Source organism: Peromyscus californicus, unplaced genomic scaffold (assembly GCF_007827085.1).
Source record: "Peromyscus californicus insignis strain IS unplaced genomic scaffold, ASM782708v3 Scaffold_22__1_contigs__length_63687245, whole genome shotgun sequence".
Lineage (NCBI taxonomy): Eukaryota > Metazoa > Chordata > Mammalia > Rodentia > Cricetidae > Peromyscus > Peromyscus californicus.
The window spans coordinates 15,348,017-15,374,347 of NW_026294525.1; the positions used below are offsets into that span (position 1 = coordinate 15,348,017).

The 26,331-nt window shown below is 49.2% G+C and overlaps 2 protein-coding genes across 4 annotated transcripts in view; one reads left to right on the forward strand and one right to left on the reverse strand.

Moving 5' to 3' along the window:
* Armt1 (acidic residue methyltransferase 1) overlaps nucleotides 1-1,690 on the reverse strand; it is a 62,464-nt gene extending 60,774 nt beyond the window's left edge. The window contains exon 1 of the mRNA XM_052750961.1: nucleotides 1,582-1,690. Within this exon, the coding sequence (XP_052606921.1) occupies nucleotides 1,582-1,670 (89 nt within the window). The 5' untranslated portion in view covers nucleotides 1,671-1,690. The remainder of the gene's footprint in view (nucleotides 1-1,581) is intronic.
* A 151-nt stretch (nucleotides 1,691-1,841) lies between these two features.
* Nucleotides 1,842-25,180, forward strand: Zbtb2 (zinc finger and BTB domain containing 2). Of its 3 annotated transcripts, none has more exons than XM_052750955.1 (3): nucleotides 1,842-2,146; nucleotides 16,597-16,781; nucleotides 22,308-25,180. In XM_052750955.1, exons 2-3 carry the CDS (start codon nucleotides 16,609-16,611, stop codon nucleotides 23,677-23,679), a joined length of 1,545 nt encoding a protein of 514 aa, XP_052606915.1. In that variant the 5' UTR covers nucleotides 1,842-2,146; nucleotides 16,597-16,608; the 3' UTR covers nucleotides 23,680-25,180. The 3 variants fall into 3 exon arrangements, with proteins under 3 accessions (XP_052606915.1, XP_052606916.1, XP_052606917.1); XM_052750956.1 differs by lacking the exon at nucleotides 1,842-2,146 and adding an exon at nucleotides 2,457-2,723; XM_052750957.1 differs by lacking the exon at nucleotides 1,842-2,146 and adding an exon at nucleotides 11,541-16,464.
* Nucleotides 25,181-26,331: the final 1,151 nt, after the last annotated feature.

Sequence of the window (26,331 nt, forward strand, 5' to 3'; positions counted from 1 at the left end):
ACCAACCCGATGGGGACTGAAAACCAAAATAAGCCGCACACTCCGAACACGTCGAGCAGACCTGCCTGTGCCTTGAGAACTAGCAGCAAAACAGTCAGGCTCCAGTCTGAGCAGCAGCTTCTTCTAAGGAGACAAGGCTGCTCTAGAAAGCACGCTGGCAGCAGCAGCTCCTGACGGTTTGAGGACACATGCCCTCACCACCTGCCTTAGGAATGACAGAGCGCTTACCACTGGTTTGTTCCTGCACAGCTATACCAAGCTATACCAAGTCCTGGCAAACTATTCTTAAGACTCAAAGACAGGTGATATGTGGTGCACCCCTATAATCCCAGCACTGCAGGGGAAGAGGGACGATTGTGGAAAGGTCCAGGCCAGCCAAAAGCTGCATAACTTTTGAGACTCTGTCTCAGAAAACACAAGGATGTTCTTTGATCAGTCCACCTTAACAGATGACTCCACAAGCACAATTTAAAAGAACGAAGAATCTAAGGACCTTAATCATGACTCTCTACACAACAAATCAGATGCATCTCAGTCACTTACTAAAAGGAAACAGATCCGTCACTCCGTGGCCCCGATAGTGCCCTAGGTCAGGGTCAGAATTTGTTTGTGGAGGCAAACATGTAAGGACTCCACAAGTTGTTCATCTAGCTGATCAAAGTCTACGAAAGTTCAAGGCAGGTATCCACTGGCTCTATTGTTCACTCGGGCCACACCAGCTACAGTACAGACGCTTAGTTTGTCTTCAAAGAAATTAGTCATCAGTAGCTGTACATAAAACTGGATTGCTAAATCAAAGTCAAGACTTCCAAGATAAACACTGCCAATGTGCCAGGCATTGTGCTAGGGGTCTGCCTCTGTAAAAACCAAATGGGTTTGGCATCGAGGTCCTTACAGGTACTACTGTGCTATAAACAAGTGTGACCTGGAAACTGCTGCCTCCATTTACTTAGGAGCCAAGCTTAAAATCTTAAGATATGTAAAATAAACCATTAACTCTTCAAAAGGGATAAAATTGTACTTCCTTGACAGAACTAGCAAAATGGCAACATAAAAAGTACAACTTAAAAACCTTAAGAATGCTCATCAGGGAATTCCAACTCCCCTATCATGTTACCATGTTTCAGGATCTCCCCGTTACAACTAACAGGATGGCAACTCTGAATCCACTCCTCGATGCCAAAAGTCAACCAGAGCGGTGTACCGCACAAATACACACAACACCCTGCAGAGCGTCATAAACTAAAGCTCAACCTAAGGGAATAAGCATCCCATCCCATTCAATCCTAAAAACATCCTAGCCCACAGATGCCTATGTGAGGCAGCACCTCCACCTCACCACACAGGACACACAGCGACATCTACTTCTGCAAGACTTTCAGCCACCACCGGCCGCAACACCATCAGTGACTGACAGCAGCAGCCCGCTCAAGTTCACATCCGAGGACGAAAAGCTAACACGGAGCAGTCCTGGTACCAAGGCAGAGCCAAGAGATGTCAGGCATCCCTTGACAGGACGACGGGCATGCATCTCCCGCTGCACCCCGAAACGACCACCTGCATCTGCAGGACTGGTCCTACCTAAACACTCTGTAAACAAGGGGGTCGTCGGGCCGCCGGCCTCCGGGGCCCGACCGCTGCGGAGAAGTTTCCTCGCCTCGGCTGCACATGGCTTGCAGAACTTTGGCTGGGGCCGCGAGCCCAGGCTGGGTGGGAGCCGCAGCGCCGAGCTGCAGGCGGCGGCGGCGGCGGTGGTGGCGGCGGCGGCGGCGGCAGAGCAGCAGGAGGCGGAGGCGGGCAGGGGGGAGGGGAGCGGCTGGGGGGGGGGGGCGGAGGGGCTCTTGCCGCCACTGCTCTCTCGCCGCCTCTCCCCCCCGGCGGGAGCCGCTCTCAGCCTCTTTGCACTAGTCGCTCCGCTCTCTCGGTCATGTGACCTTAACGTAACCGGACAGGAAAAGCCCCGCCGCCGCCGCCCGCCGCCGCGCCGGAGACACCGACCGCGGCGGCAGCAGCAGCAGCAGCAGCAACAACGCGGGGCAGAGGCGGCGGCGGCGGCGGCGGCGGCGGCGGCGGCGGGGACAGTTAGGCTCGGCCGCCCGGCTCTGCCTTCCCCCCTCACGCCCCGCCGCGGCCGCACCGGCGACAGGTAAGCGCGCACCGCCACCGCGTCCCGGGGCCCACGTGCCGCCCCCGGCCCGGGCTCCGGGAAGGCGCAGGGAGGGGCGGGAGCCGCCGGAGCTCGCAAACGGTTCCGGCAGCGGCCGTGGCAACAAAGGCGACGAATGACTTCCCGGTCCCGAGGCTCCGGGGCGAAGGCAGGCGGCGTGCCCGAGCGCGCGGGGCGCCGGGGCGGGGAGGCCGGGGCGAGTTGGGGGGGGGGAGGGGAGGGGAGGGCGGGGGGGCCGCGGGGCGGGGGAGGTGGCGGCGGCGGCGGGGGGGGGGGGGGGGGGGGCGGCGACTGCGCCTGGCGCCGGGGACTCTGGCCGCCTGACAAAACCATCCCGGCAGCCAGGCGGCGGCGAGTCCCGGCCGCTCCATCCGGGGCTTCGCGCGAGGGGGAGGGGACGGAAGCCGAGAGGGCGGGCGCAAGGGGAGGGGGCGCTCCGCGTTCCGGTCCCAGTCGCCGGTCCCTGCTGCCCGCCGCGGCCAAGGGCGTCCGGAGCGGGGCGGCGGCCGGCCGGTGAGCGGTCCCGCGCCGGAGCCCCTCCAGGTGGGCCCGTCAGGTGCGTACTCCGCCGTCGCCTCCTGCTCGTGGTCGTCGCCGCCGCCGCCGCCGCCGCCTCGGCGGCCAGGCCGCGAGCTGCGGAAGTGGGTTTGGGGGGGGGAGGGGAGGGAGCAGGGAGGGGGAGGGGAGGGATCCGGTCGGACCGGAGCAGGCCCGGCCTCTCTGGCGCGTCTCCCAGCTGCAGCGGCTCCTACAGCTGCTGCCGCTACGGCTACGGCTCCGCCTCCCGCTCGCGGGCGGGGGCGCGCACGCGCGCTTCCGGCCTCGGGTCTCGCGCTGTCTGCGGCTCTCGCGCGCGCTGCGCCCCTCCCCCTCCCCGCTCCCTGTCCCCCCGCCCCCCACCCCACCCCCCCTCCCCCCCCACCCCACCCCCTCCCCTCCCCTCCCCGCCCGCCCGCACGCCCGCCCGCCCGCCCGGCCCTGGCGCCGGGGGCCGTGGCGCCGGCCGGGGCGGCCCGCGCGCGCGAGCGCGGCGTAGGCGTCGGCATTGTGTCGGGCGCCGCGGGACTCGGGGCGCGCGCACGCGGGGCTCACGGGGCGGGGTGAGCGGGCGGCGCGACCTGAGTGCGTTGCTCCCGCCCCCCGCCCCGCCCCCCACCTCCCCTCGGACCCTGGGGGCGGGACCGGAGCGCCGGCCCGCCCCCCCTCCCACACGGGGGCGGGGCCAAAGCCTCCTGGGCGGGGCCAGACTGCCTCGGGCAGCAGCCCGGGCGGCCGCGCCCTCCTTTTTTTTTTTTTCTGCACGGCCGCGTAGCGCTGCGAGCATCTCTCTTGTCTATCTGAGCAGGGCCGCTGGGGAGTTAGGCATGGTATCCCCACTGGAGCAAAGCCCCCCAGACCATTGGTTCGCAGGACAGGATGCATGCACAAGTAGAAGCTGCGTAGGAGGCAAGCTTTTTGTTGCTTTTAGCTGGTAGTGGATTATAAAGGCTCTCCTGCAAGTAAGCTCGTGAAGCCCAGCAGGAAGAGTGTGGAAACCCCTGTGTCTGACAGGCCATTTACTGCGAGAACTTCCACCTCAACTCCTCGAACTAATTATACCTCGGGGAGGCGACTCAAGCTTTTGGCCTCCTCTCCCCGCCAGTCTGCATTGTTCCTTCCCACCGCCATCCTACAATGCATTTGATCCACTTAGCGTGAGAGCATAGGTTCGACTCATTTTCACGGTGTCTTGTTTTAGTAAAATACGGCATAAAGGAAATGGACTTGGCTCCATAACTCCGGGCTGATCTGGACATGTCTAAACGGGCTGTTGTGTCCTTCCTGGTTGATGATACCTATACAGCGTCTATACTATAAACCCTAACCACCCAGACCAAGGCGTGCACAACCAACATTTTACTCTGAGAGGCGTGAAAGTATACCAAGTTAGAACGAAGACATTTTAATCCTCACGACTATGGCTTCTCAAAAACTAAAAAATTAAATTTGGGAGGGGGGAACATTCATGGTAACATCTTTACTTTGCCCAGGATATTTGTTTGGGTTTTGTGTGTATGTGTTTTGTTTTGTTTTGAAATAGGGTTTCTTTATGTAGCCCTGGCTGTCTTGGAACTCACTTTGTAGACCAGGCTGACCTCGACTCAAAGAGATCCGCCTGCCTCTGCCTCCCAAGTGCTGGGATGAAAGGCATGCACCACCACTGCCTGGCTGCCCAGGATATTTGTAAATTTGATCATGTCTTTTTTTCTTTTCTTTTCTTTCTATTTATTTGTTTATTTATTTATAGGCAGGGTTTCTCTGTGTAGCCCTGGCTGTCTTGGAACTCTGCTCTATAGACCAGGCTGACCTCAAACTCAGATCCACCTGCCTCTGAGTGCTGGGATAAAAGGCATGTGCCACCCCCCACCCCCAATAACTTGATAATTTTTAAGAAGAACGTAATTTTATCTCTAATTCTTTTAAAGGTGGTATTTAGTTTCTCATTTAGTAAGCTTGGAATTACATGTGTGGTTTTTTGTTTTGTTTTTCGTAGCTAAGGAATTGACCTAGTCTTGTTTAAATATTGTTTAATATTTAAAATTAAAACTAAAGTGGGTGGATCCCACTGAAAGATTGCACGAGTGGGTGATAGAAAACTTTGTCATGTTTTTCCTGCTTCCTTACATAGTTTTTTTTTCATTTGTTTGTTTGATTTTTGTTTGTTTGTTTTGTTTTTTTCGAGGCAGGGTTTTCTGTGTAGTTTTGGTGCCTGTCCTGGATCTCATTCTGTAGACCAGACTAGCCTGGAACTCACAGAGATCCACCTATCTCCGTCTCCGGGTGCTGGGATTAAAGGCCTGCGCCACCACCGGTTTTAAGCTTCAAAGAATGTATATGTAAATGGGTGCAAAACTCCCACTAAAATACTCCAGCAAAGTTGATGCTAGACATGTCTTAATCTCAGAACAAAACCTGGTAAAGTTTTTTTTTTTTTTTTTTTTATGTTAAAGGTGACTATAAACCTTACAAGGACTTCTAAATTTTACAAGATCTTTGTGTTGGTTTGAATAGGAATGGTCCTGATAGGTTCGTATGTTTGAATGTTTAGTCACCAGGGAGTGGCACTATTTGAAAGGATTAGAATGGTTAAGAGGTGTGGCCTTGTTGGAGTAAGTGTGTCAGTGAGGGGCAGGGAAGGGCTTTGAGATTTTAAAAGCCCTGGCCAGACCCAGGTTCTCTCTGCCTGTGGATCAGGATGTAGCTCTCTACTCTGGCACCACCTGCCCTCAGGCCACCAAGCTCCCCGCAATGCTGACAATGCTCTAACCCTCTGAAACTGTAAACAAACCCATGACTGAATGCTTCACTTATAAGGGTTACTGTGGTCATGGTGTCTCCTCCCTAAGACAGCTTTATAAAACACTTTACCCCAGCATCCCCTCAGGAGCTATTCCTTGTCACCTTGTGATTTCAACTACCCACTGGCTTGCCCCGCCCCCCCCTGGGGGGCGGAGGGGAGGGGGGTCCTGGCTGAGAATTCCTATACCAGGTCGGCAGTGAAGGAAACAGCTTGGAATCAACTTTAGAGTGGGGGACTCTTGCCTTCTCTCAGTGTCCCCGGGTTCTTCATCCCTAGACCCGATCCCCTTTCCCTGTAGGACATGAAAGACGTTAGACCAGAAATAAGGAAGCAGGAAGGGATGGATGCCCTTTGGCCATAGACCAGCTGTTCTTCAGCTGTAGTTTCCACTACATTCTGCACCATATCTGTCTTCCTTGGTTCTCTGAACAGGATGCTGAGAACCTAACAGGGAATTGAATATTTGAATTGCCAATTTCTAAGCATTAGATTGAGGACATCCTCTTAGCAAATTACATACTAGCATTACAGATTGATACTAAATGTGATTCCATATTTTTACAGTGCTAAGACCGACATTAAGATGTAGAATCGAATCGTGCCAAGCATGGTGGCACATGCCTGTATTCCAGCACTCCCAAATTGGAGGCTTGAGGGTCAGGAATTCAAGGTCACCATTCTCAACAACAGAATTTGAGGTCAGCTTAGACTACATGAGACCTTGGAGAAAGGGGGAGGAGAGAGACAGGGGGCATGAGGAACAGGAGAGCAAGCATCAATAGTCACAGAACTCTCCCCTTACCTAAAAGAAATGGCAGCTGGGTGCGGTGGTGCGCACCTTTAGTCCCAGCACTTGGGAGGCAGAGCCAGGCGGATCTCTGTGAGTTCGAGGCCAGCCTGGTCTACAGAGTGAGTTACAGGACAGGCACCAAAAGTACACGGAGAAACCCTGTCTCAAAAAAACGAAAAAAGGGACTGGAGAGATGGCTCAGAGGTTAAGAGCACTGCTTGTTCTTCCAAAGGTCCTGAGTTCAATTTCTAGCAACCACAAGGTGGCTCACAACCATCTGTAATGAGATCTGGTGCCCTCTTCTGGCCTGCAGGGATACGTGCAGACAGAACACTGTATACATAATAAATAAATCTTTAAAAAAAAAAAAGAAGAAAAAGAAAGAAATGGTAGCTCAAGCCTTACAGAATTTTTCTTTCCTGGTTCAGAGACCAAGTTAGATGCTGGCATTTACATTCAAAAACAAATCCTGGACCACGTGTATGGTGTATGAGAGATATATCTGTGACTCTTCAAGAAAACTCTCCAGACATGGTGTCACACATCTGTAACCCTAGCGCTGGTGAGGCTGACGCAGGAAGGTTGTTGTGCTGCCAGTTCAAGACCAGCCTGGGCTAACTAGCAAGACCCTCTCCCAAAAATAACAGGAAGGAAGGAAAAGTTCACGGTATAAAGTTAGGAATTCGTGAAGGACTTTAATATATCTGGCTAAGTACTTAAACTTTTTAATTTTTCAAAAAAAAATTTGCCAAGCTTAGCATTGCGTACCTTTAATCACAGCTCTTGGGAGCCAGAGACAGATGGATCTTTTGTGAGTTCAAGGCCGGCCTAGTCTACCTAATAGTAATAAGTTCCAGGAAAGTCAGGGCTATGTAGAGTGACCCTTTCACAAAAAAGCACAAACAAAACACGGTGTCACACATCTGTAACAAAAATTTCTGTGTACTGTTCCTTTAAATTATGTGCACGGTGCTGAGTCTGCACCAGGAAACATATAGAACCATCTCAAAATACTGTGTGAGAGTGCCAGGCCAGACTGGCTGGTGACTGTGATGCTCTCCATCCCTAGAATGGCTATACACAGTGGGCATCTGAGGATCTACAGTCCTTGTGAAGCCCACAGGTCTGTCAGGCTTCCATATGGTTGAAACAATTTTCAGAATAATACTGATCTTATTGTCTTTCCAGTGTGCTAACATTGGGAAAATATCATAATCCAATGAGTCACTATTTTCCAAATGACCACTGGATAATGATTTTTTTTTAAAGTGTGCAGGAGTAAAACTGCACAGTAAAGGAACTGATAACCTAAGTCCCAGTCCTGGAACCCACATGGTGGGAGCAGAGAACCGAGTTCCTTTGAAAGTATCTCCAAACATTCACAAAGACGGACAGACAGACACACACGCACACACACACACAATGTGTGACTTGAAAGCAGAAGGGGGACTGTTGGAGGGGAGAAAGACCCATCAAGGAAGGGAAGGGGAGAGAGGTGGGTGAAGGAGGTAAGGGAACAAATATTAGCAAGTTCAGGTGGTGGCCTATGTGTGCGAAGATGCCCTGGAGCCCATTGTCTTTTAGACAGTCGGTACAGTTAAAGCAGAGAAGTCTGAGTCTGAAACGGCGCCCCAGGAGTCAACCTGAACCAGACCTGCGGGTGGTGTGAAGAGTCAGGCAGGCAGGCTCTGCTTTGGTTGGGAGATGAAGTCTCTACATTTGCTGCCGTGGTGCTTTGTGTCTTTAAAGTGGATTGTAGCCTAACTTTTAGAATTGTCTCTATCTTCTTAACTTCTCCCAATTGCCACCTTCAGATTCCATACATTTAGACATTTAAAACTAACTTAAGGCCGGGCGGTGGTGGCACACGCCTTTAATCCCAGCACTCGGGAGGCAGAGGCAGGTGGATCTCTGTGAGTTCGAGGCCAGCCTGGTCTACCAAGTGAGTTCCAGGAAAGGCGCAAAGCTACACAGAGAAACCCTGTCTTGAAAAAAAGAAAAAAAAAAAAAAACTAACTTAAATGTAAATTATATGTAAGAAAAATATAATGGGGAAGACAAATCTTTTACAAATGATGCATTTTCCAGTAGGAAAGTGCTATTAGATGGTTTATGCCTTTCCTTCTGTAATTACTATGGAAAAGGATTCAGTAAATGGGGGGGGGATGCATTTCCTACCTCTGCACTAAAGTTCTAAAATATATTGAAATTCAAATGACCAGCATTATTGAGGTTTAGTTCATGCCCACCCACCCACATTAATTTTTAATAGCACTAATTGAAAAGGCAGTTTTTCTCCTGGTAAGTGGCCTGAACTACTCAACAGAGCCCATCTGATTCTGAATGATACCTCTTCAGTTACTGATGTCCCCTTGTATCACAGCGTTCACTTTTCTTGGTGTAAATAAATGGAAGGTTTCAGAGGACCCTTTTAGGGCCCTTGAAACTCCAAGTCTAAGTGGTGTTTAGTGAGTTCTAAGAGCTATTATCTTTAGAAAGGGAATCATCTATTCCCAAAAGCTGTTGTTCCTCAGTTTTTATACTCAAATGAAGGAGGAACTTAGGTTGACAAAGTCCATCATGATTATGCAGTCTGCTCGTGCATCCCTCCAAAGACCGAGCTGCCTGGGGAATCTGAGTACACTTGACAACTAGATCTTGAGTGTGTCAAAGTGGGGGACAGGGTGAAGATAAAAACCAGACCATTGAATAGAGGAGAGTGATCATTCTGATTGGTTCTGGGAAATGTTTGTTTTCATTTTTACTTTTGACATGAATCTATCTTACAATCCCTGGACTCACTTACAGAATATTGTGTACATAGAAAGTACATAGATATTCTATAAAATTCTTTTACAGAAACGCTCTCTCCACCAGGTGTGATGTGCGTGCACACTTTAATCCCAGCACACAGGAGGTACAGGTGGGTGGATCGCTGTAAGTGTGAGACTAGTTTGGTCCACATAATGAATTCAGACCAGCAAGAGCCCCACAGTGAGACCCTGTCAAGGGAGGTGGGGGGATATTCTTTGTCTTTAATAACCATTCATTATTCTAATTTAGGAAAAATGGTGACTTTTTTTTAATGTGTATGTGTACCTCATAAGTTCATGTGCACCACATGTACGCTGGTGCCTGCAGAGCCCAGAAGACCCCAATAAGTGACTTTGCTTAAGTAGCTTCTTTTTCTTCTTAAAGTTCTATTTCACTGTGTCAGGTGATTGGGAGTTTGATTTTTTTGCTTTTGAGAAAGTCTCCAGGATTCCAAACTTACTATATATTGAAGACTGACCTTGAACTTCAGAGCATCCTTTACCTCCCTAGTGCTGGAATTACAGGCATGTATTACCTACATTCGGTTTATGCGATGCTAGGGATCAAACCCAAAGCTTTGTGTATTCTAGGCAAGAACTCTGCCAACCGAGTGATATCCCAAGGCCGGCTAAGGATTCTCTAAAAGGTCTTCAGTGTGCGGTCATTGCTGACTTTGTGACTAGCATCAGTAAGCACTCTTAGGAATGTTCTACAGAGCAAGGCAGGCTCACACACAGAACTGTAGCTAGAGTTTTCCTGCCTGGCCCACAGTCAGGACAAATCTCTCTCACCTGCCAGTCCCACAGCCACTCAGACCCGACCAAGTAAACACAGAGACTTATATTGGTTACAAACTGTATGGCCGTGGCAGGCTTCTTGCTAACTGTTCTTACAGCTTAAATTAATCCATTTCCATTAATCTATACCTTGCCACGTGGCTCGTGGCTTACCGGCATCTTCACATGCTGTTTCTCATCATGGCGGCTGGCAGTGTCTCTCTGACTCAGCCTTCCACTTCCTTGTCCTGCCTATACTTCCTGCCTGGCCACTGGCCAATCAGTGATTTATTTGCCAACCAATCAGAGCAACACATTTGCCATACAGAACATCCCACAGCACAGAACATAAACCATATACCCAGAAGGCAACAGGCTTCAGTTGCCCAACACTTGGCCCTTTGAACCCCTCCCATACAGCGCCATGACTACACACTGACATGATTTAAGGGCTCTGGCTCTCAAGTCAGGTAGTCCGGCTTCTTGGAAGACTTCAGACATCAATCACCAGTTCTAGGCCCAGACCACTATGTCCAGAGCTCTATAGCCCGTCCATCTCATCCTAGAGGCCCCAATGCAATGGCCTCTCAGATGCAACATGTTCTCCCCACCAAACCATGCTGTAGTCTTGACTCCTATAGATGTCGTTCTAATCTGTCCTCTCTCTCTCAGTCCCCACCATCAGCCCTTCTCTACTCTAGAGACTGGAAGGACTCCCTTTACCTTATAGTCATCCCATTGTGTCCCCTGGGAGCCTTCCGATGGTTCCTAAGATAAGAACTGAAGTCCTTCATGGCACCTCAGGCGGCATCCTGAGCACTTGTATCATTCCTCTGGACTCCTAGTAAACTCCAAAGCATTAGCCACAACTTAGCCTGTGGGGAAACCTCACCTGACATTTTTACATTGAGAAAAATCTTCCAAACTGTAGCACACATTAAATTGATGGGAATTTTTTAGATAAAAAGAAGCTACATTTTTCTCCCAAATCTTCAGGGTAGTCAGGGCCAAAGCATGGCTGGAGCTGAGCACTCTTCCCTTTTCTGAACACCTAGTTAGTAGTTTAGCAAATGGAAAATACTCTGCTAGACAACCTCCTAGGCACCTAGCTGAAGCTTTCAGGAAGCATCAGGTGGACTGCAGAACTGGAGCACACATATGTGAATACACACAAGTATGACTGAGTACACGTGTCAGTGGACAGCTTCTCTGAAAGAAGCATTTGCAAAGGTCCAGAGCAAAGGTTCAAAAGCTTTCGGTCCATCAGCCTCCTGACCTTGCTGACCAGAGATGAGGCTGCCTGGTGTGGAGCTTGTAGAATAGGGCCAGGGCAGGGAGCCCTGCATTCTCTCAGAAGCCCTAGCACCAAGGACCTGGGGAAAGACTACCTTTCCTCAGCAGCTCATCCAGAAGTTTCCAAGTGAAACTTCTTGTCTCACTGACCCAACACCCTTGGTGAAACAGGATGGTTCTCTAACTGTTTTTAGAAATAGGATCTTGCAAGAAGCAGCAGAAGCAGCAGCAGTTTTCTTTTCTTTTCTTTTCTTTTCTTTTCTTTTTCTTTTTAATTTGGTTTTTGGAGACAGGGTTTCTCTGTGTAGTCTTGGCTGTCCTGGATCTTACTCTGTAGCCCAGGCTGGCCTTGAACTCACAGAGATCCACCTGCCTCTGCCTCCTGAGTGCTGGGGTTAAAGGCGTGCGCCACCACCGCCCAGGCAGCAGTCTTTTCTTTTTTGGGGGAGCTGAGGACCGAACCCAGGGCCTTGTGCTTGCTAGGCAAGCGCTCTACCACTGAGCTAAATCCCCAACCCTAGCAGTCTTCTTTATTCTGATCATATGTAGATTTTGGAATAAACATCTCTTTATTGGTTAAAAAGGAAAAAAAAAAGAAAAAGAAATAGGATCTTGCTATGCAATCCAAGCCAGCCTTGATTACAGAATGTTCCTGACTCAGCATCCCAAATGTGAGGATAATGGGTGTATGAAACAGGATTTTTGATAATGCTTGGATTTTAGAATAGGCTAGACACTTTGTAAAGATCACCAAACTGACAGTTTTATATCATGTGTGATTGTCACATGCCAGTAATGCCACACTTAGGTAAAAATCATAGCTTCAAGGGCTGTGTGGACTACATAAGAACCTGTCTGAGAAATAAATAAAATTTAAAAATTAGGTAGACATTTAATGTCATAAAATTATATTTTTTGTTATGCCTTGTTTACATTAGAAAAATTATTTTTCATAGCTAGGCATGGTGGTGCACACCTATAGTCCAATGTCTTAAGAAGTAGAGACTGTCGGGTGGTGGCGCACACCTTTAACCCCAGCATTTGGGAGGTAGAGGCAGGTGGATCTCTGTGAGTTTGAAGCCAGCCTGGTCTACAGAGCGAGATCCAGGATAACCAGGACTAGCTACATAGAGAAATCCTGTGTTTATTTAAAAAAAAAAAAAGTGGAGATCAGCGAATCCAGAGTTCAAGGCCAGTCTAGGCTACATGAGACCCTATCTCAAAAAAAGAAAGAAAAAAAAATGAAAAGGAAAGATCACTTTCCATCTAGTGCAGTGGCTCTCAACCTTCCTAACGCTGCATCCCTTTAATGCAGTTCCTCATGTTGTGGTGACCCCAACCATAAGATTATTTTCCTTGCTACTTTATAACTGTAATTTTGCTAGTTATGAATGATAATGTAAATATCTGTTTCCCGGAGGCCTTAAGCGACCCCAAAGGGGTCTGGACTCACAGGTTGAGACCCACTGATGGAGTGACTGTGTGTCCCTCCTGTCCCTCCTCTGGCAGGGATCCTGGGGTTGTGTCCTTTCTACATATTTACATGGGGAAACCCCCATCTTTGTGGGGGCTGGGATTAGCTTATGCCTCTGGACCATCACATGTCCAGGTTTATTTTTTAGTAAGTGCACGGTCAGAAAGTCTGGATCAGCGTCAATGTACACGCGCAGCGTGAGTGGCCCAGGGACCGAGAACCGTCACGCTTGCCCTCTGGGGGGATCTCTGTCCTATGGTGAGTGGGAAGGGAGATCAGAAATGACTGGGAAGAGAGAGCTAGAGTGAGGGTGGGAAGGCTGAGGCTGAGGAGAGAGCGCGCTGGCTGGCCGAAGGGTGGGTGGAGAGTGGTGCCATGCTCCAAGTTCGTGCTCCAAGTTCAGGTTGTAGGTGGTGGTACATAGGTTTGAGTTTAAGGGCAGAAGTGACTGGGTCCCCACAGGAACACCCACCACAGACAGGACGCTGGCTGTGGACCAGATTCAGAGCAGCACCAGAGGGGGAAGACACAGGAGCCGAGTGGGGCAAAACCAGCCATTTGCAGAGGAAGAAGGGTGGGCACTGAGAGGGCACCAGGCACCACACGGGCTCCCGAGTCCTCACTGCCAAGGGTGGGTTCTCAGGACCTTGCTAAGCCGTTTTGGCTAGCAGATGGCAGGGGCTGGCTGTGGTGGGAAGAAGGACAGGCCTTCCTCTAAAGGAGGGGTGGCCTTACACCCACAGGGTGGGTATCGTTTGTGTCAGTTCAGCTTCATGGAATAATGTGGGTACCCTGGGGAGGAGAGGGGTGCAGCAGAGAGAAGGCCCTTCTGTCCCTTGGGCAGGGCACCCAGAACTGCTCTTTTGAGACCCTAGGGCCCTCTGCCACACCCCTCACACTCTCCGGTGAACCCCCTGTGGAATGCTCTAGGTATTTTGTCTTTTTTTTCTGTCTGAGAAAAATGTTTTAGTCTCCAAAAATAAAAAGTTTTAATTGATCAGTACATCTACTCCAGTGTGACATTGTTTTTTTCTCTGCAGCCCTGGCTCTTCTGGAACTCGAATTGTAGACCAGCTGGCCTCAAACTCAAGAAATCTGCCTGCCTCTGCCTCCTGAGTGCTGAGATTGAAGGTGTTCGCCACCTCCACTTGGCAGGAAAACACTCTAAATCATGTTTTCCTTGATTAAACCACTGTGTTTCTGTGAAAGCAGAAATCATTGTGTGCATCTCTAAAAAGCAGTTTATAACATGGAGTGTTTATAAAGCTACCCTTTAGTTGCTGAATGAACCACACAGTCACTGCCGGCCTTGGTGGCAAACACACTAATCCCAACCCTCCAAAGGCTCACACGATTGTGCAGAGGCCCTTCAGCATTACATTCACCGTGCACAGCGCTCGTGCTATGAATCCAGACCAGGGCTGCGGTGAAGCCGGGCCACACAGCACCTCAGATCTCCCATGTGTCTAACATAACCAGCTTTTGGCTGCTGTGTTGAGAAATGCTTTGTTGCCGCCGTTCTCCATGCCCTTCACAATCAGTTAGGTGACGCTGTATGGGCTGGGCTGTATCCCCACTAAAATACTGACATTGACGCATCCTCTGGGGGACATTTCCATCACCACAGGCATCCATCAGGTTCCCTTTGTGTAGCAATATCATCTGCTTACCACGGCAAGTCTGTTCTCCATTTCTCTAAATTTCCTGGATATATTAAGGACTCAAACAGCATAAAACTTTGGTGGGTTGCTGCTTTCACTGAGCATAGTTCACTCTTGTCTCTTCCGTCTACAATAGTTCCTTTGTTCTGTTCTGTTTTCGTCCTGGAAAAGTCTCGCTGTAGCCCAGGCTGGCCTCACACTCACAGTCCTCCCATCCCAGCTTTTGAAGGGTTGGGATTAGTGCGTTGTTTGCCAAGGCCGGCAGTGGCTCACTCATCTCTTCCAGTGACTACGTGGTGCCTACCACAGCCTATTGGACAACCAAACCATAGCTGGGTCGTTTCTGGTCAAACCACTACAGACATTAATGTACAGTTTTGGGTAAAAGTGCATTTTTATTTATTGGAAGAAATGTATCTAAGCAGCCATTGGGTTGTATGTAATCTCCAGGCCATCTGTACCATCCCACGAGCTCACCAGCAGCATAAGCCAGTTCCTCTTTGTCCTCGGCCCCCACCCCCCATGAGTGTGTGCTGACACTGTTTCTGTTCCCCTGGGGACTGGCAATACTGACCATTGTCTGTCCACTTACCATCTGTCTTTCCCCTTTGGTGACCTCTTCAAGTCTGTCTCACTTTGCAGTTTATTTTGTACTGTTGACTTTCACAGTCCTTTACGTTGCAAGTACAGACCCTCTGAGGAGTTGTGAAGTTTCCGATGTTTTCTCCTAGTCCTTAGCTGCCTGTCCATCCTCTTAGTGGACTGTTCCCAGAGCCAACACTTGGAATTTCACAAGTCCAACATACCACTTTCTCCTTTTGCAGCCCCCTCGGGATTTTTGTTTGTTGTTTTTCTACAATTCTTATAGTTGTGTGCTTTATACTTAAGCCTGAGGTACATTTTGAGTTTGTGCATGAAAGTGCGAGGCCGGCCTCTGGAGGCCCGGCTGCCTGCTGCTGCGGCTCTGCTGCCCTTGGAGCATCCACCCTGCTTCTCTCAGTGTTTGAGCTCCAGTCCCAGGCTCTCTTCTGATAGCAGTCTTGAATTCTGTGCTGCTTACATCTGGGCTTGAGTGGAGGGACCCATTTCCCCACCTTTGCGTCCTTTTCCAAAACCTTAGTCTACTTTTTCTGTCTTCCACACATTTCTACTTCTTCTGCCTTCCATACATCTTCAAACAATCTTCTGTCTACAGAAAGAAATCTTGCTGAGGCTTTGGGATTCAGCAATATGTATTTTTCCATATGTAACCCTTACACAGTTTGTGAGATTTACCTGTGTATTTCATTATTTGGATTGTAATGGTTCTGTGTTTCATTTCCATGTTCATTCCTCATATATGAAGATACAATTAGTTAGAGTTTGGGGTTTTGGTTTTGCACCTTACTAAATTCCTTTATTAGTTATAGAAGCTGTTGAATAAATTCCCTGGATACTCTGTTACAGGTTCGCTTCCTCTCGTCCTGGGTGTAGACTCTCATTTCCATCTTGTTTTGGTTTGCTGCCTGGCACTCTGAGTGCTGCTGGAGGGAAAGGCACACTTCTTGGCCTTGCTCCTAGTCTCAGAGAAAGCAATGCTGACCCCTAGGGTGGGCTTTCCTGGTGTGCTTCTGGAAAGAGCCATCTAGGGCTTTCATGAACCTTGTAGGTTCCAGCAGCTTCTCCCAGTAAACAGATGGGGTCCCAAGGACGCCGGTTGGGCTGACTGAATAATAGAAAGCACAGGATTTGGAGTAGGTGCATTCACATTTAAATTTCGACTTCTCTGCCTCCTTACTTACAAATCTCAAAATCCATTTCCTCTTCCACAAAAGAGAGGCCCAGCTCCATTGCTGATGGATATGCAAGCCTTTGTGGCTCTGGCTGTGGTGAGGAGCCGCCTTGCTGTGACTCCTCCCAGCACTAAAACGGTTCTGTCTCGGTGGAAGATTGGTCAATTCTCATGAATCATAGTGTTTGCATTGGGGATCTTTAAAGGACTTGGTGGTCCACATGTATCTTCCTAGGACTGATGCTTGGAGATCCACTACTCGGATTCATTCCCCGGCCTCAGCAAGTCACTCTGAGTTACCCTAGATGACATCATCTGAAAACCTGAGTGCTGGCCGGTCCTATTCCCAGGGTTGTTGTGGATGATAAATGAGTTGATGTATGTATCATGTCTAACAGTGCCTGACACGCTAGCCTTGATGACGTGTGAGCTGTGAACATGACTATGACGTTAGGACACATTCTTATTTGTGGAACACCTTTCTTAAAAACAAAATTGTTTACTTTGCAGATTTTGTAAAAAATGGATTTGACCAACCATGGACTTATTCTACTGCAGCAGTTAAACGCTCAGCGAGAGTTTGGGTTCCTGTGTGACTGCACGGTTGCCATCGGCGATGTGTACTTCAAGGCACACAAATCAGTTCTTGCTTCATTCTCCAATTACTTTAAGATGTTGTTTGTCCATCAGACCAGGTAACTAAAGTGGTTGATAATAATCTAATGGCTGTAGACCTCCTGACTCTGGGTCCCTCTTCCCACTGAGCACACTCTTGGCCTTCATCCAGACCATGGGTCTCTGCCTCTCCCTAGGGTCTAGGTACCTACCCCACTCCCTCGTTAGCCCCCTGTTCCCTGTCTTTCTTGGTTTTTAATTCTCTCCTTTGTACTTGAGAGTCACAGAGTCCCCTACCTACCTGGCTCCAGGCAGCCCCTCCCCTTCCAAGCTGCCTTCTGTGTGAATATCACCTTTGAATGGCTCCAGACCTCCCTGGCCCCAGTCAGTAAGTAAGCCCTCCAGCTCCTCCAGGCCCTGGCCCCTGAATACCTGACTTTGAATACTTAGTTTCAAAGGAGAAGCTGGAGGGCACAAATTCCATTTCCCTCTTTTCTAATGTAAAAATCTGTGTCTTGGCTCTCCTTGTTTTTTGTTTTATTTTCCCTTGATTTCTCCTAAATGAGATTCTTAGAGAGAAAAAATCTCTGGGTGTGTAAAGAAAATAATCTCCCCCACCCTCCCTCCCTCCTCTCTTCCTCCCTCCCTCCCATTTCTCCATTTTATTCTGTACATTTCTCTTCTCTCCCCCACCCCTCCCCGCCTGGTCTGGGCAGGAGACCTTCCTTGACCTTGCCAGCCCCTGGAATACAGCCCTGTTCTCTGTTCCTTGAACCTTCTTAAAAGGGCCACCTGTGCCTTTGCAGGTCTAGCTCATCCCACACTCTTCCTGTCCATTTGCACTGTGGTTTTCTGTCTCCGCTGCAGTCACGTCCCAAAGGGCACCTCTCCACCCGAACACTGCCACCCTCCTATTCTCCTGCGGTCCTCACCTGTGACCAAATGTCCTTGATTCTTCTCCTCTGCGCTGCTCCTTGGGCCTCCTGAGCCCCTGCTGGCCTTGCACACTGACTGTGGTGGGTGGCTCATCTTCTCGGACTTTGCCTTCTCTGGTGGAAACTTTCAAGTTTTAGCTCCAGCCTCCATCTCTCTGCAGATCCCTGTTCCTAAGTGCCCTGCCCCGGCTACCCCTGCTCTGTTTTTCTCATTGGACATGGATAGAGCTGAACTAAGGCTCTCCCCCAGAAGAGCCCTGGCTTGCCTGCTGTGTTCTATCTTCAAGTAGCCCAAGCTTCAGATGTAGTTCAGATCATGTCGTTTCGCTCTCCAGATCATCTTCAATACATGTCCCATGCGCTCTGTCTTTCCTATCTGGTAACTATTCATTTCCCACATCACTGTCAGATTAATATTCCTACAGACTGCTTGGGTGAGGCATGCCTTTGACCAGAACTCAGGTAAGGGCAAACTGAGCAGATCCCTGTGCACAGCAAGACGGGTGTCGAAGCTCCTTAGTCTGGCTCCTGGAAGTGAGACTCTCACTTAAAGAGTGACTGACCCTTGTCACCTGAGCATCTCTGGGACACCATCTTCTCTTTGCCCTGCCTGATTTGTGGCTCACTAACCTGAACCAAACTGAGTGTCCTGTCCACTCCCTGATGTCCCTAATCCTTGCCTCCTCCTTAGTTAAGTAGACAGAAGCTTCAAGGATGACTGTGTTGTGCTGCTTACAGCAGCATTTCCTCTACACCGCTGCTCACCCCTCCCCCACTTGTAAATTGCTGTCACTCACCCCCCACCCCACCCACACACACTTGTAGTGAGTGGCTGAGCAGTGAATTTTGCAGATATCCTGGGACAGGACAGGGTATGCCTGAGGTGTGTGCTTCTAATAGCTACTTGATAAACATCGGGAGGAGCAAAGGGGCCAGGAGGAGGTGACTTAGCTGTGAGGAAGAGCTACTTACTGTCTTCTAGTACTGAGAACATTTCCTTTAAGCAAGAGGAGCGATGCATTCCTGTAATCTTAGTACTTGGAGGCTGAGGCGAGGAAGTTGTCAGGTCTAGACCAGCCAAGACCCTATCTGAAAACAAATGGGCTTATATACTGGACTTCGTTTCTCCTTTAACATCATTATGTTAAAGATGTTATTTGCAGCCATTAATCTCAACACAGTAGCTGGGTGGTGGTGGCGCACAACTTTAATCCTAGCATGCAGGAGGCGGAAGCAGAGGCAGGTGGATCTCTGAGTTGGAGGCCAGCCTGGGCTACAGAGTGAGTTCCAGGAAAGGCACCAAAGCTACACAGAGAAACCCTGTCTCAAGGGGAAAAAAATATCTCAACACAGTGAATTGAATGACCTTGAAAAAGAAACATCTAGCTAGGCAGTGGAGGTACACACCTTTAATCCCAGCACTCAGAGGCAGAGGCAGATGGATCTCTGTGAGTTCGAGGCCAGCCTGGTCTACAGAGTGAGTTCCAGGACAGCCAGGGCTACACAGAGAAACCCTGTCTCGAAAAATAAAAACAAACAAAAAAAAGAAATGTCTTTAATTTTGAAGTGTAAAAGACAATGTAATGGGTTTTAATTAGATGCAAGAAACATCCCCTCTTTTATGTGTAGGGCAGTGAACAAATGTCTAAGGAAGGGAAGTGATCTTTGTGTCAGTTTCTGCCTAGGCAGCAGCCTGCCTGTTACGTCATCACCCGTCGCCAGGCCTTTCCGCAGTCAGCTGTGCACATGTGCACCCCTTTAAAGTGCCCGCCAGGCACAGCTCGCTCTTCTGCCTCCTGCTCCTCCTTCGCTCCCCTCGCCTCTCTTCTTTGTCTTGTCTCTGCCCCGTCTCTGCCCTGTCCTGTCTCTCTGTGACCTCCTCTCATGTCCCCACTCCAACATGGCTTTCGCTCTTTCACTGCCGCCCACCCTCCTCCCCTGTAAACCTCCTGCACCACCTCTGTTGCGCATGGCATGTTTGCTTAGTGGCATACCTTGGCAGGACCCACCGAAAGGTGCCCACTTTGTCTTTCCTTTTTTTTTTTTTAAACATTGTACTTTGTATCTGAAAACACCCACCTGATGGCTATCCTTGTACACCCCTAGATGCAGAATTCAAATTCGCTGTCACAAACAGAGCAGAGACCAGCCCACTTTTAACCAGCGCTTCCTGCCTCCTGGAGAGGCACTTTGTTCCAATAGCCAAAGACTGAGCCCATGACTGGATCTTTTCAGCTTTAGAACATTTCATGTCCTGTAGTTACCACTAGGTGTCTCTATCTTTTCTCTGTAGACTGAGCGCTCAAAAAACAAAACTTCATGCTAAGAATAACCTGCTGAGTATGGAGGCATGTGCCTTTAATCCAGCACTTCAGAGGCAGTGGCAGGTGGATCTCTGTGAGTTCAAGACCATCCTGGTCTATATAATGAGACCCTGTCTCAAAAACAGAAAAGTTAAGCATTATTTAAAACTGTTATTCTAAAATTCTAGCAGGGAGACCGAACATGGCATTACTGGGAGCAGCTGTGCAGTGGTGTCTGTGGCTGTACTAACACTCCCTTGCCCTTCTCCTGCATAGAAGTGAGCTACCTGGCAGATGTCTGTCCATCAAAGCTTAGGTGGAGTTCCTTGTGTGTATTGTAGAAGATGGGGAAGCAACAGTCATGTCAAGTGGACGGTCCAACAAGTCCTGAATAAAAGGAGCACAGGATTTCAGTAGCGGGAACGTCACGGAAGGGACTGCAAGCATATGTGGGCACCCCAGGGACTCCCAGCTTCCTCTGGGAGGCGGGGGGTTCCCAGCACTCCCTCCAGGCCTGGCTGAAGTGAAGAGTGTTGACTCCCCAGTTCCGTCCTGTTCTTGCCATCAGGAACTTGTTTAGAACTGGAAAGGCTTCTTACTCTCAGTAACCACTTACAAGCAATCAACAGAGTGACCTGTCCAACCACAGTGAGCAACTACAAAGCCCTTGTGGAAAGGGGCTCAGCTGGGCAGACCTTTGTGAATGCTGAAAGGAAGCCCCGCCTGTATTTCCCTCCTCTCTTGAGGACCACGTTCATCTCCCTGAGAAATACACATCTCAGAAGGCCTACGTTTCCGAGTTCCCTGGGTCTCTGCCTGATCATGCCAGTGGTGGGTGGCACACACTTTTAGTTATAGCACCGGGAGGTAGGAGGTGGATCTCTGTGAGTTCCAGGCTAGCCTGATCTACATAGGATGCACAGGAAGACCTTGTCTCAGAGGGACAGACTAAAGCTATGAACAATCTAGCAATCTGTGTCTCTCTTTTTTTTTTTTAAAGAACACACTATCAGGCTGGAATTCCCGATCCTGTGCTGTAGGTGGATGCTAGGTTGTGTGTCTGCCTTGTGCTGTTTGACTTTGGTGTTTTGTAGTTAAATGTGACCAGTGCATGGAGCCTTAAGTCTTCATGAAATACACCTGGATACCTGTCCAGTAATTATTCATATATGTCCTGTCAGAAGTCCGTCTTAAAATCACATTAGCTTTTCCTCTTTTCTTTCACTACTTCTTTTTCCTTAGACAGTGTCTCACACTGTAGCTAGGCTAGCCTTGAAGTTCAGATAATCCTCCTGCCTCGTCCTCTTGTGTGCTGGGATTATACATCATGCCTAGCCCATCTGTTTTTATTTTAACAAAATAAAATGGTAAATTTAGAAGATTGAGTATACTGTAAAAATTTTAGAATGGTAAGATAATTGATTTAAACAATGAACATAATTATAATTGCTAAATCTACCAAAAAGATCTTTAATGTCAAGAGTTTATAGAATCAAAATTACTGTAAATTTCAAGACATTCAAGGAAACTGTTTCTGAAAATACATAGAATATATTCACTCCATGGATGATACTGTATGCCTCCTGTACTACAGAGACATGTATCTCATTGGGCTCAGCATACATTAGAACTTTCAGGAGCGATGGTCTGAGGAGAGTCCCCACTTCTTTACTATTGCTGTTTGTGGGGGAGGGTGCTGTTTGTGATGTCAGTCTGAAAGGTAGACAGCCATCTGTGTGGGTGGCTTGCCACCATTCAGATGGGACTAGTGAAACCCAGCATCTGCCCCACAGAGCTGTTTCATTGCTCAAGGATCTCCGTGGGGCTTTGGAATTAAGTAGGCCTAGGTTCAAGTCCCAGCCCTGCCACTCACCAACCCTGAGGTGAGCAGAGTGCTACCCATGGGCCTCCTTGGCACCTGTGAAGGAAGGACTGTGGGCAGTTGGTAGAAGGGCTGTAAAGCCCACCGCAGGACCCCTGGGATGCCGACATCATCGGTGAAGACTGTTGTCCACACTGCGTTCCAGTGCCACCTAGTGACACTGAGGGGGTGACCACTCATCCCCCTTGCGGGAGAGGTCGCATCCTCAGAGAGCTGTGGACCTCCGACAGTTTGAGTGCCCTGCTCTTATGTGTTGTTATGCTAGTAACCACGCATGTGTCAACTTACAGCTTTCAAGGCTTTCTAATCAGATTAAATTCTTTTGCTTACCTCCCACGGGCTGCTGAGCTCAGAACTGGGTCCGTACTGAAGCTGGGTCAGCCTGATCCACGGAAGTGTTCTTCCAAGGGCCTTAGTTGTTCTTCAGGCTTTGTTTCCATTTAATCAGAGGCTGGTGTTTCTTCATGGCTTTCTGCTGTTTTTCAGTGAATGTGTTCGTCTGAAACCCACTGACATACAGCCTGACATATTCAGCTACCTGCTCCACCTGATGTACACCGGGAAGATGGCCCCACAGCTGATCGACCCCGTGCGGTTGGAGCAAGGGATCAAATTCCTGCACGCATACCCCCTCATCCAGGAAGCCAGCCTCGCCAGCCAAGGCACCTTTTCCCATCCCGAGCAAGTCTTCCCGCTGGCCTCGTCTTTGTACGGCATTCAGATCGCAGACCACCAGCTGAGACAAGCCACCAAGATGAACATAGGGCCTGAGAAACTTGGCCGGGAGCCTCGGCCTCAGGCGTCCCGGATGAACCAGGAGCCGGTGCCCGAGACCTCACAGCTGTCGCAGCTGACTGCAAACCTGGCACAGGTGAATCGGACAAACATGACTCCCGCCGACCCCCTGCAGACCTCACTGTCACCCGAACTTGTCTCCACGCCTGTTCCTCCCCCTCCTCCTGGGGAGGAGACCAACCTGGAGGCCTCTTCCTCGGACGAGCAGCCGTCGTCCCTCACCATCGCCCACGTGAAGCCGAGCATCATGAAGAGGAACGGGAGCTTCCCCAAGTACTATGCCTGCCATCTGTGCGGCCGGCGCTTCACGCTGCGCAGCAGCCTGCGCGAGCACCTGCAGATCCACACGGGGGTGCCCTTCACGGCCGGCCCTCCCGGGGAGAGCCGCGGGCCCCTGTCGCTTTGCAGCAACGCTGCCGACCTGGGCAAGGAGGCTCTGGAAGTGCCCGAGGCGGGGATGATCAGCGACAGCGAGCTGCAGCACATCTCCGACTCCCCCATCATCGACGGGCAGCAACAGTCGGAGACACCACCGCCCTCGGACATCGCGGACATTGACAACCTGGAGCAGGCGGACCAGGAGAGGGAGGTGAAGAGGCGCAAGTACGAGTGCACCATCTGCGGCCGCAAGTTCATCCAGAAGAGCCACTGGCGCGAGCACATGTACATCCACACGGGCAAGCCCTTCAAGTGCAGCACCTGCGACAAGAGCTTCTGCAGGGCCAACCAGGCCGCGCGCCACGTGTGCCTCAACCAGAGCATCGACACCTACACCATGGTGGACAAGCAGACGCTGGAGCTCTGCACCTTCGAGGAAGGCAGCCAGATGGACAACATGCTGGTGCAGGCCAATAAGCCCTACAAGTGCAACCTGTGCGACAAGACGTTCTCCACCCCCAACGAGGTGGTCAAACACTCCTGCCAGAACCAGAACTCAGACGTATTTGCCCTGGACGGGGGCCGGTCAGTCCTCCTGGGCGGCGGGGACTCGGAAGTAACTGAATCTGACCATCCCGTGTTAGCGTCCATCAAAAAGGAACAGGAAACTGTGTTACTAGACTGAATGTTACTTGTCTTTTTAAAAACTGTCATTTTTACAAAGAATCTTCCCCCCACCCCCCACCCCAATTCGGGACAGTTTCACCATGGCATGATACAAACGGGCCCCACTCCTTCCCCGGCCCCTTTTTCTCCCAGCCCCATCTCCGCAAGGCTTTGTGCATTAGAAACCTGGACTACATTTACTTTAATTCAGGGGATATTGGAAGGATAATGGTCAGTAGTACTTATAAAGAAATAGATTTTGAGAAGTTTTAGATTATTTTAAAAACCTACTTGGAAATAATTAAGGGTATATAATAAAACAACTAGAATATAATTTGGTAAGCTAAAATTATGACTGTCCCTGGGTAATAAGTCTTCCTTCTCAAAGAAACAAAGTCAGAAAATACAGCACACGTCTAAGAGATACAGCTGGGCTCTGCTATGCAAACCTAGAAGGTGTGGGGAAACTTGAAACCCAAGCAAATGTTTTTAATATTAGCCCTCTAGGTGTCTGATTTCAGAATGTAGCCTTTGAGATTATGTCCAGTTAAGGAAAATCACTAGTTAAGAAGTCGACTTTAACAAAATGCAAAAAGAGTAATAATGTGATGGCAATCTTCATATTTGGATCAAACCTGACAGGCTGTGAGTTTGTATGTGAGCGAACACACGGATACTTGCTACACACAGGAGAATTGATGCACACTCTTTACCCGATGCTGGCCTCTTCCCAGGATGAAGAAGAAGATGCCGGGTTTTGGTTTCCGACAAGCTTGTTTTAAAATCGGCTTTGAGAACACGGTTCTCTAGAGAGTCTTTCTGAACAGCAGTGGCATGCCGTTTCCTAGCAGTCGCCAGTGGTGAGCGTGTGTCAGTCAGCCGGCTGCCTGTAAAATCAGTGTGCACGCTGCCAGGACGGGACTACAGAAGTACGCATCTTACAGGGAAAGCTGTGAGCAGAAAGTGTGGCTTTAATGAGTGTAAAAGTTGATGCTGCCCGGTTTGGCGGTGCCCACCTGTAACCCCAGTGCTAGGGGAGGAGGGCGGGGAGTAAAGGCAGGAGAATTGGGAGTATGAGGCCAGCCTGGGCTACGTAGAGAGACCTTGTTAAAATGCAATGCCCATAGTTCACCGGTGACATCTACTAAAGCATCAAAAATAACAAAGAGAAATCAGGATGACAAAAATAATAATAATCTAATTTCTTCTTGGAGGAAAAACAGTTGATTTTGATGTGTATCCTCCAATTTTTTTTAACACCTGAAATTTCCCCCACTGGCCTAACAACATTAAAAGTTGTTCATTAATCTTTCCTTGGGCCAATAAGAAAATGGTCTCACAGGATGCAACAGGAGCCAGAAGTGAGGACTACGGGGCAAGGGGCGGGGCTAGTGCATAGCGATACCGTACGTGTATGTTAGAAACTGAATATCCCATCATCCTCTTCTATGTATAGTTGAGTTCTCAGATTTGTAAGTTTTTATACATCCTTTCATTGAATAAACATTTAATTAAATGGGCATGTGATTTTTCTCTTGTGTATTTGCCTACCCAAAGAACACAGAAAGGGGGCATGTGGAAGCCTTGCATCAAGAGTCATTTTAAGGCCAGGTGGTGGTGGCGCACGCCTTTAATCCCAGCGCTCAGAAGGCAGAGGCAGGCAGATCTCTGAGTTCAAGGCCAGCCTGGTCTACAGAGCAAGTTCCAGGGCAGCCAGGACTGTTAAATAGAAAAAGCTTGTCTCAGAAAAACAAAAACAAAGAGTCATTCTAGCTGGATGTACGCCTGTCAGATAGACCTCGGGAAGCTCCCCCAAACATGGTGCCATTGTTCAGACCAATGAAGTAGAGAGGTTTATGATTACACTGGGTCATGAATGTGTGAGACTCCTATGAGCTCCAGAAGATGCCAGGAGCAGGCTAAGGCTGACAGTGTGGTAGATGTCATCCAACCCACCGCCTTTACAAAGACGAAGAGATCAGGAGGTACTGCCTAACAATAACAAAGCACAAGATGAACCTAGATTCCTCAGCACCGAGGAGGCTATCCATCCCATCTTTTTAGTTATATTTGAATCTCTATGGAAATAAAACAGCCTTTGAAAGAGTTGTGCGTTAAAAAGTTGTGCTGTGCTATGGGTTTTTCACACCTTTTTATTTATGGTCCTATGTAGTACCTGGCTCCTCCATGCTCCTTGTCACAGATGATACTGAACTGAATTACCTGCTGTCCAACTTCCCACTGCCCACCCCTGAAAGGATAGAAAATCTGGCAGATACTTCCCTTTGTTCAGAGGCATTTCTCTAGAGCAATGGTTCTCAACCTAATGCTACGACCCTTTAATAGAGTGCCTCGTAATCACCCCCAACCATAAATTTAGTTGCTATTTCATAACTGTAATTTTGCTACTGTGGTTTTTTGTTTATTTTTTGTTTGGTTATTTGTTTTTTCAAGACAGGGTTCCTTTGTGTGTAGCCCTGGCTGTCCTGGATCTCACTCTGTAGACTAGGCAATTTTGCTACTGTTATGAATCATAATGTAAATATTTTTGAAGACAGAGGTTTACTAAATGGGTCTCAACCCACTGGTTGAGAACCGCTGCTCTAAAGGCTCCTCTTCAGGGCCTCTCCCCATCCCTCTACCTGTGACAGCTCTCTTATTCTTTAAGCTA

Coding starts and splice junctions, on each gene's coding strand:
- Zbtb2 (XM_052750955.1), top strand. CDS start 16,609: ATGGATTTGACCAACCATGGACTTATTCTACTGCAGCAGTTAAACGCT. Junction 16,782..22,307: donor TTGTTTGTCCATCAGACCAG/GTAACTAAAGTG, acceptor GCTGTTTTTCAG/TGAATGTGTTCGTCTGAAAC.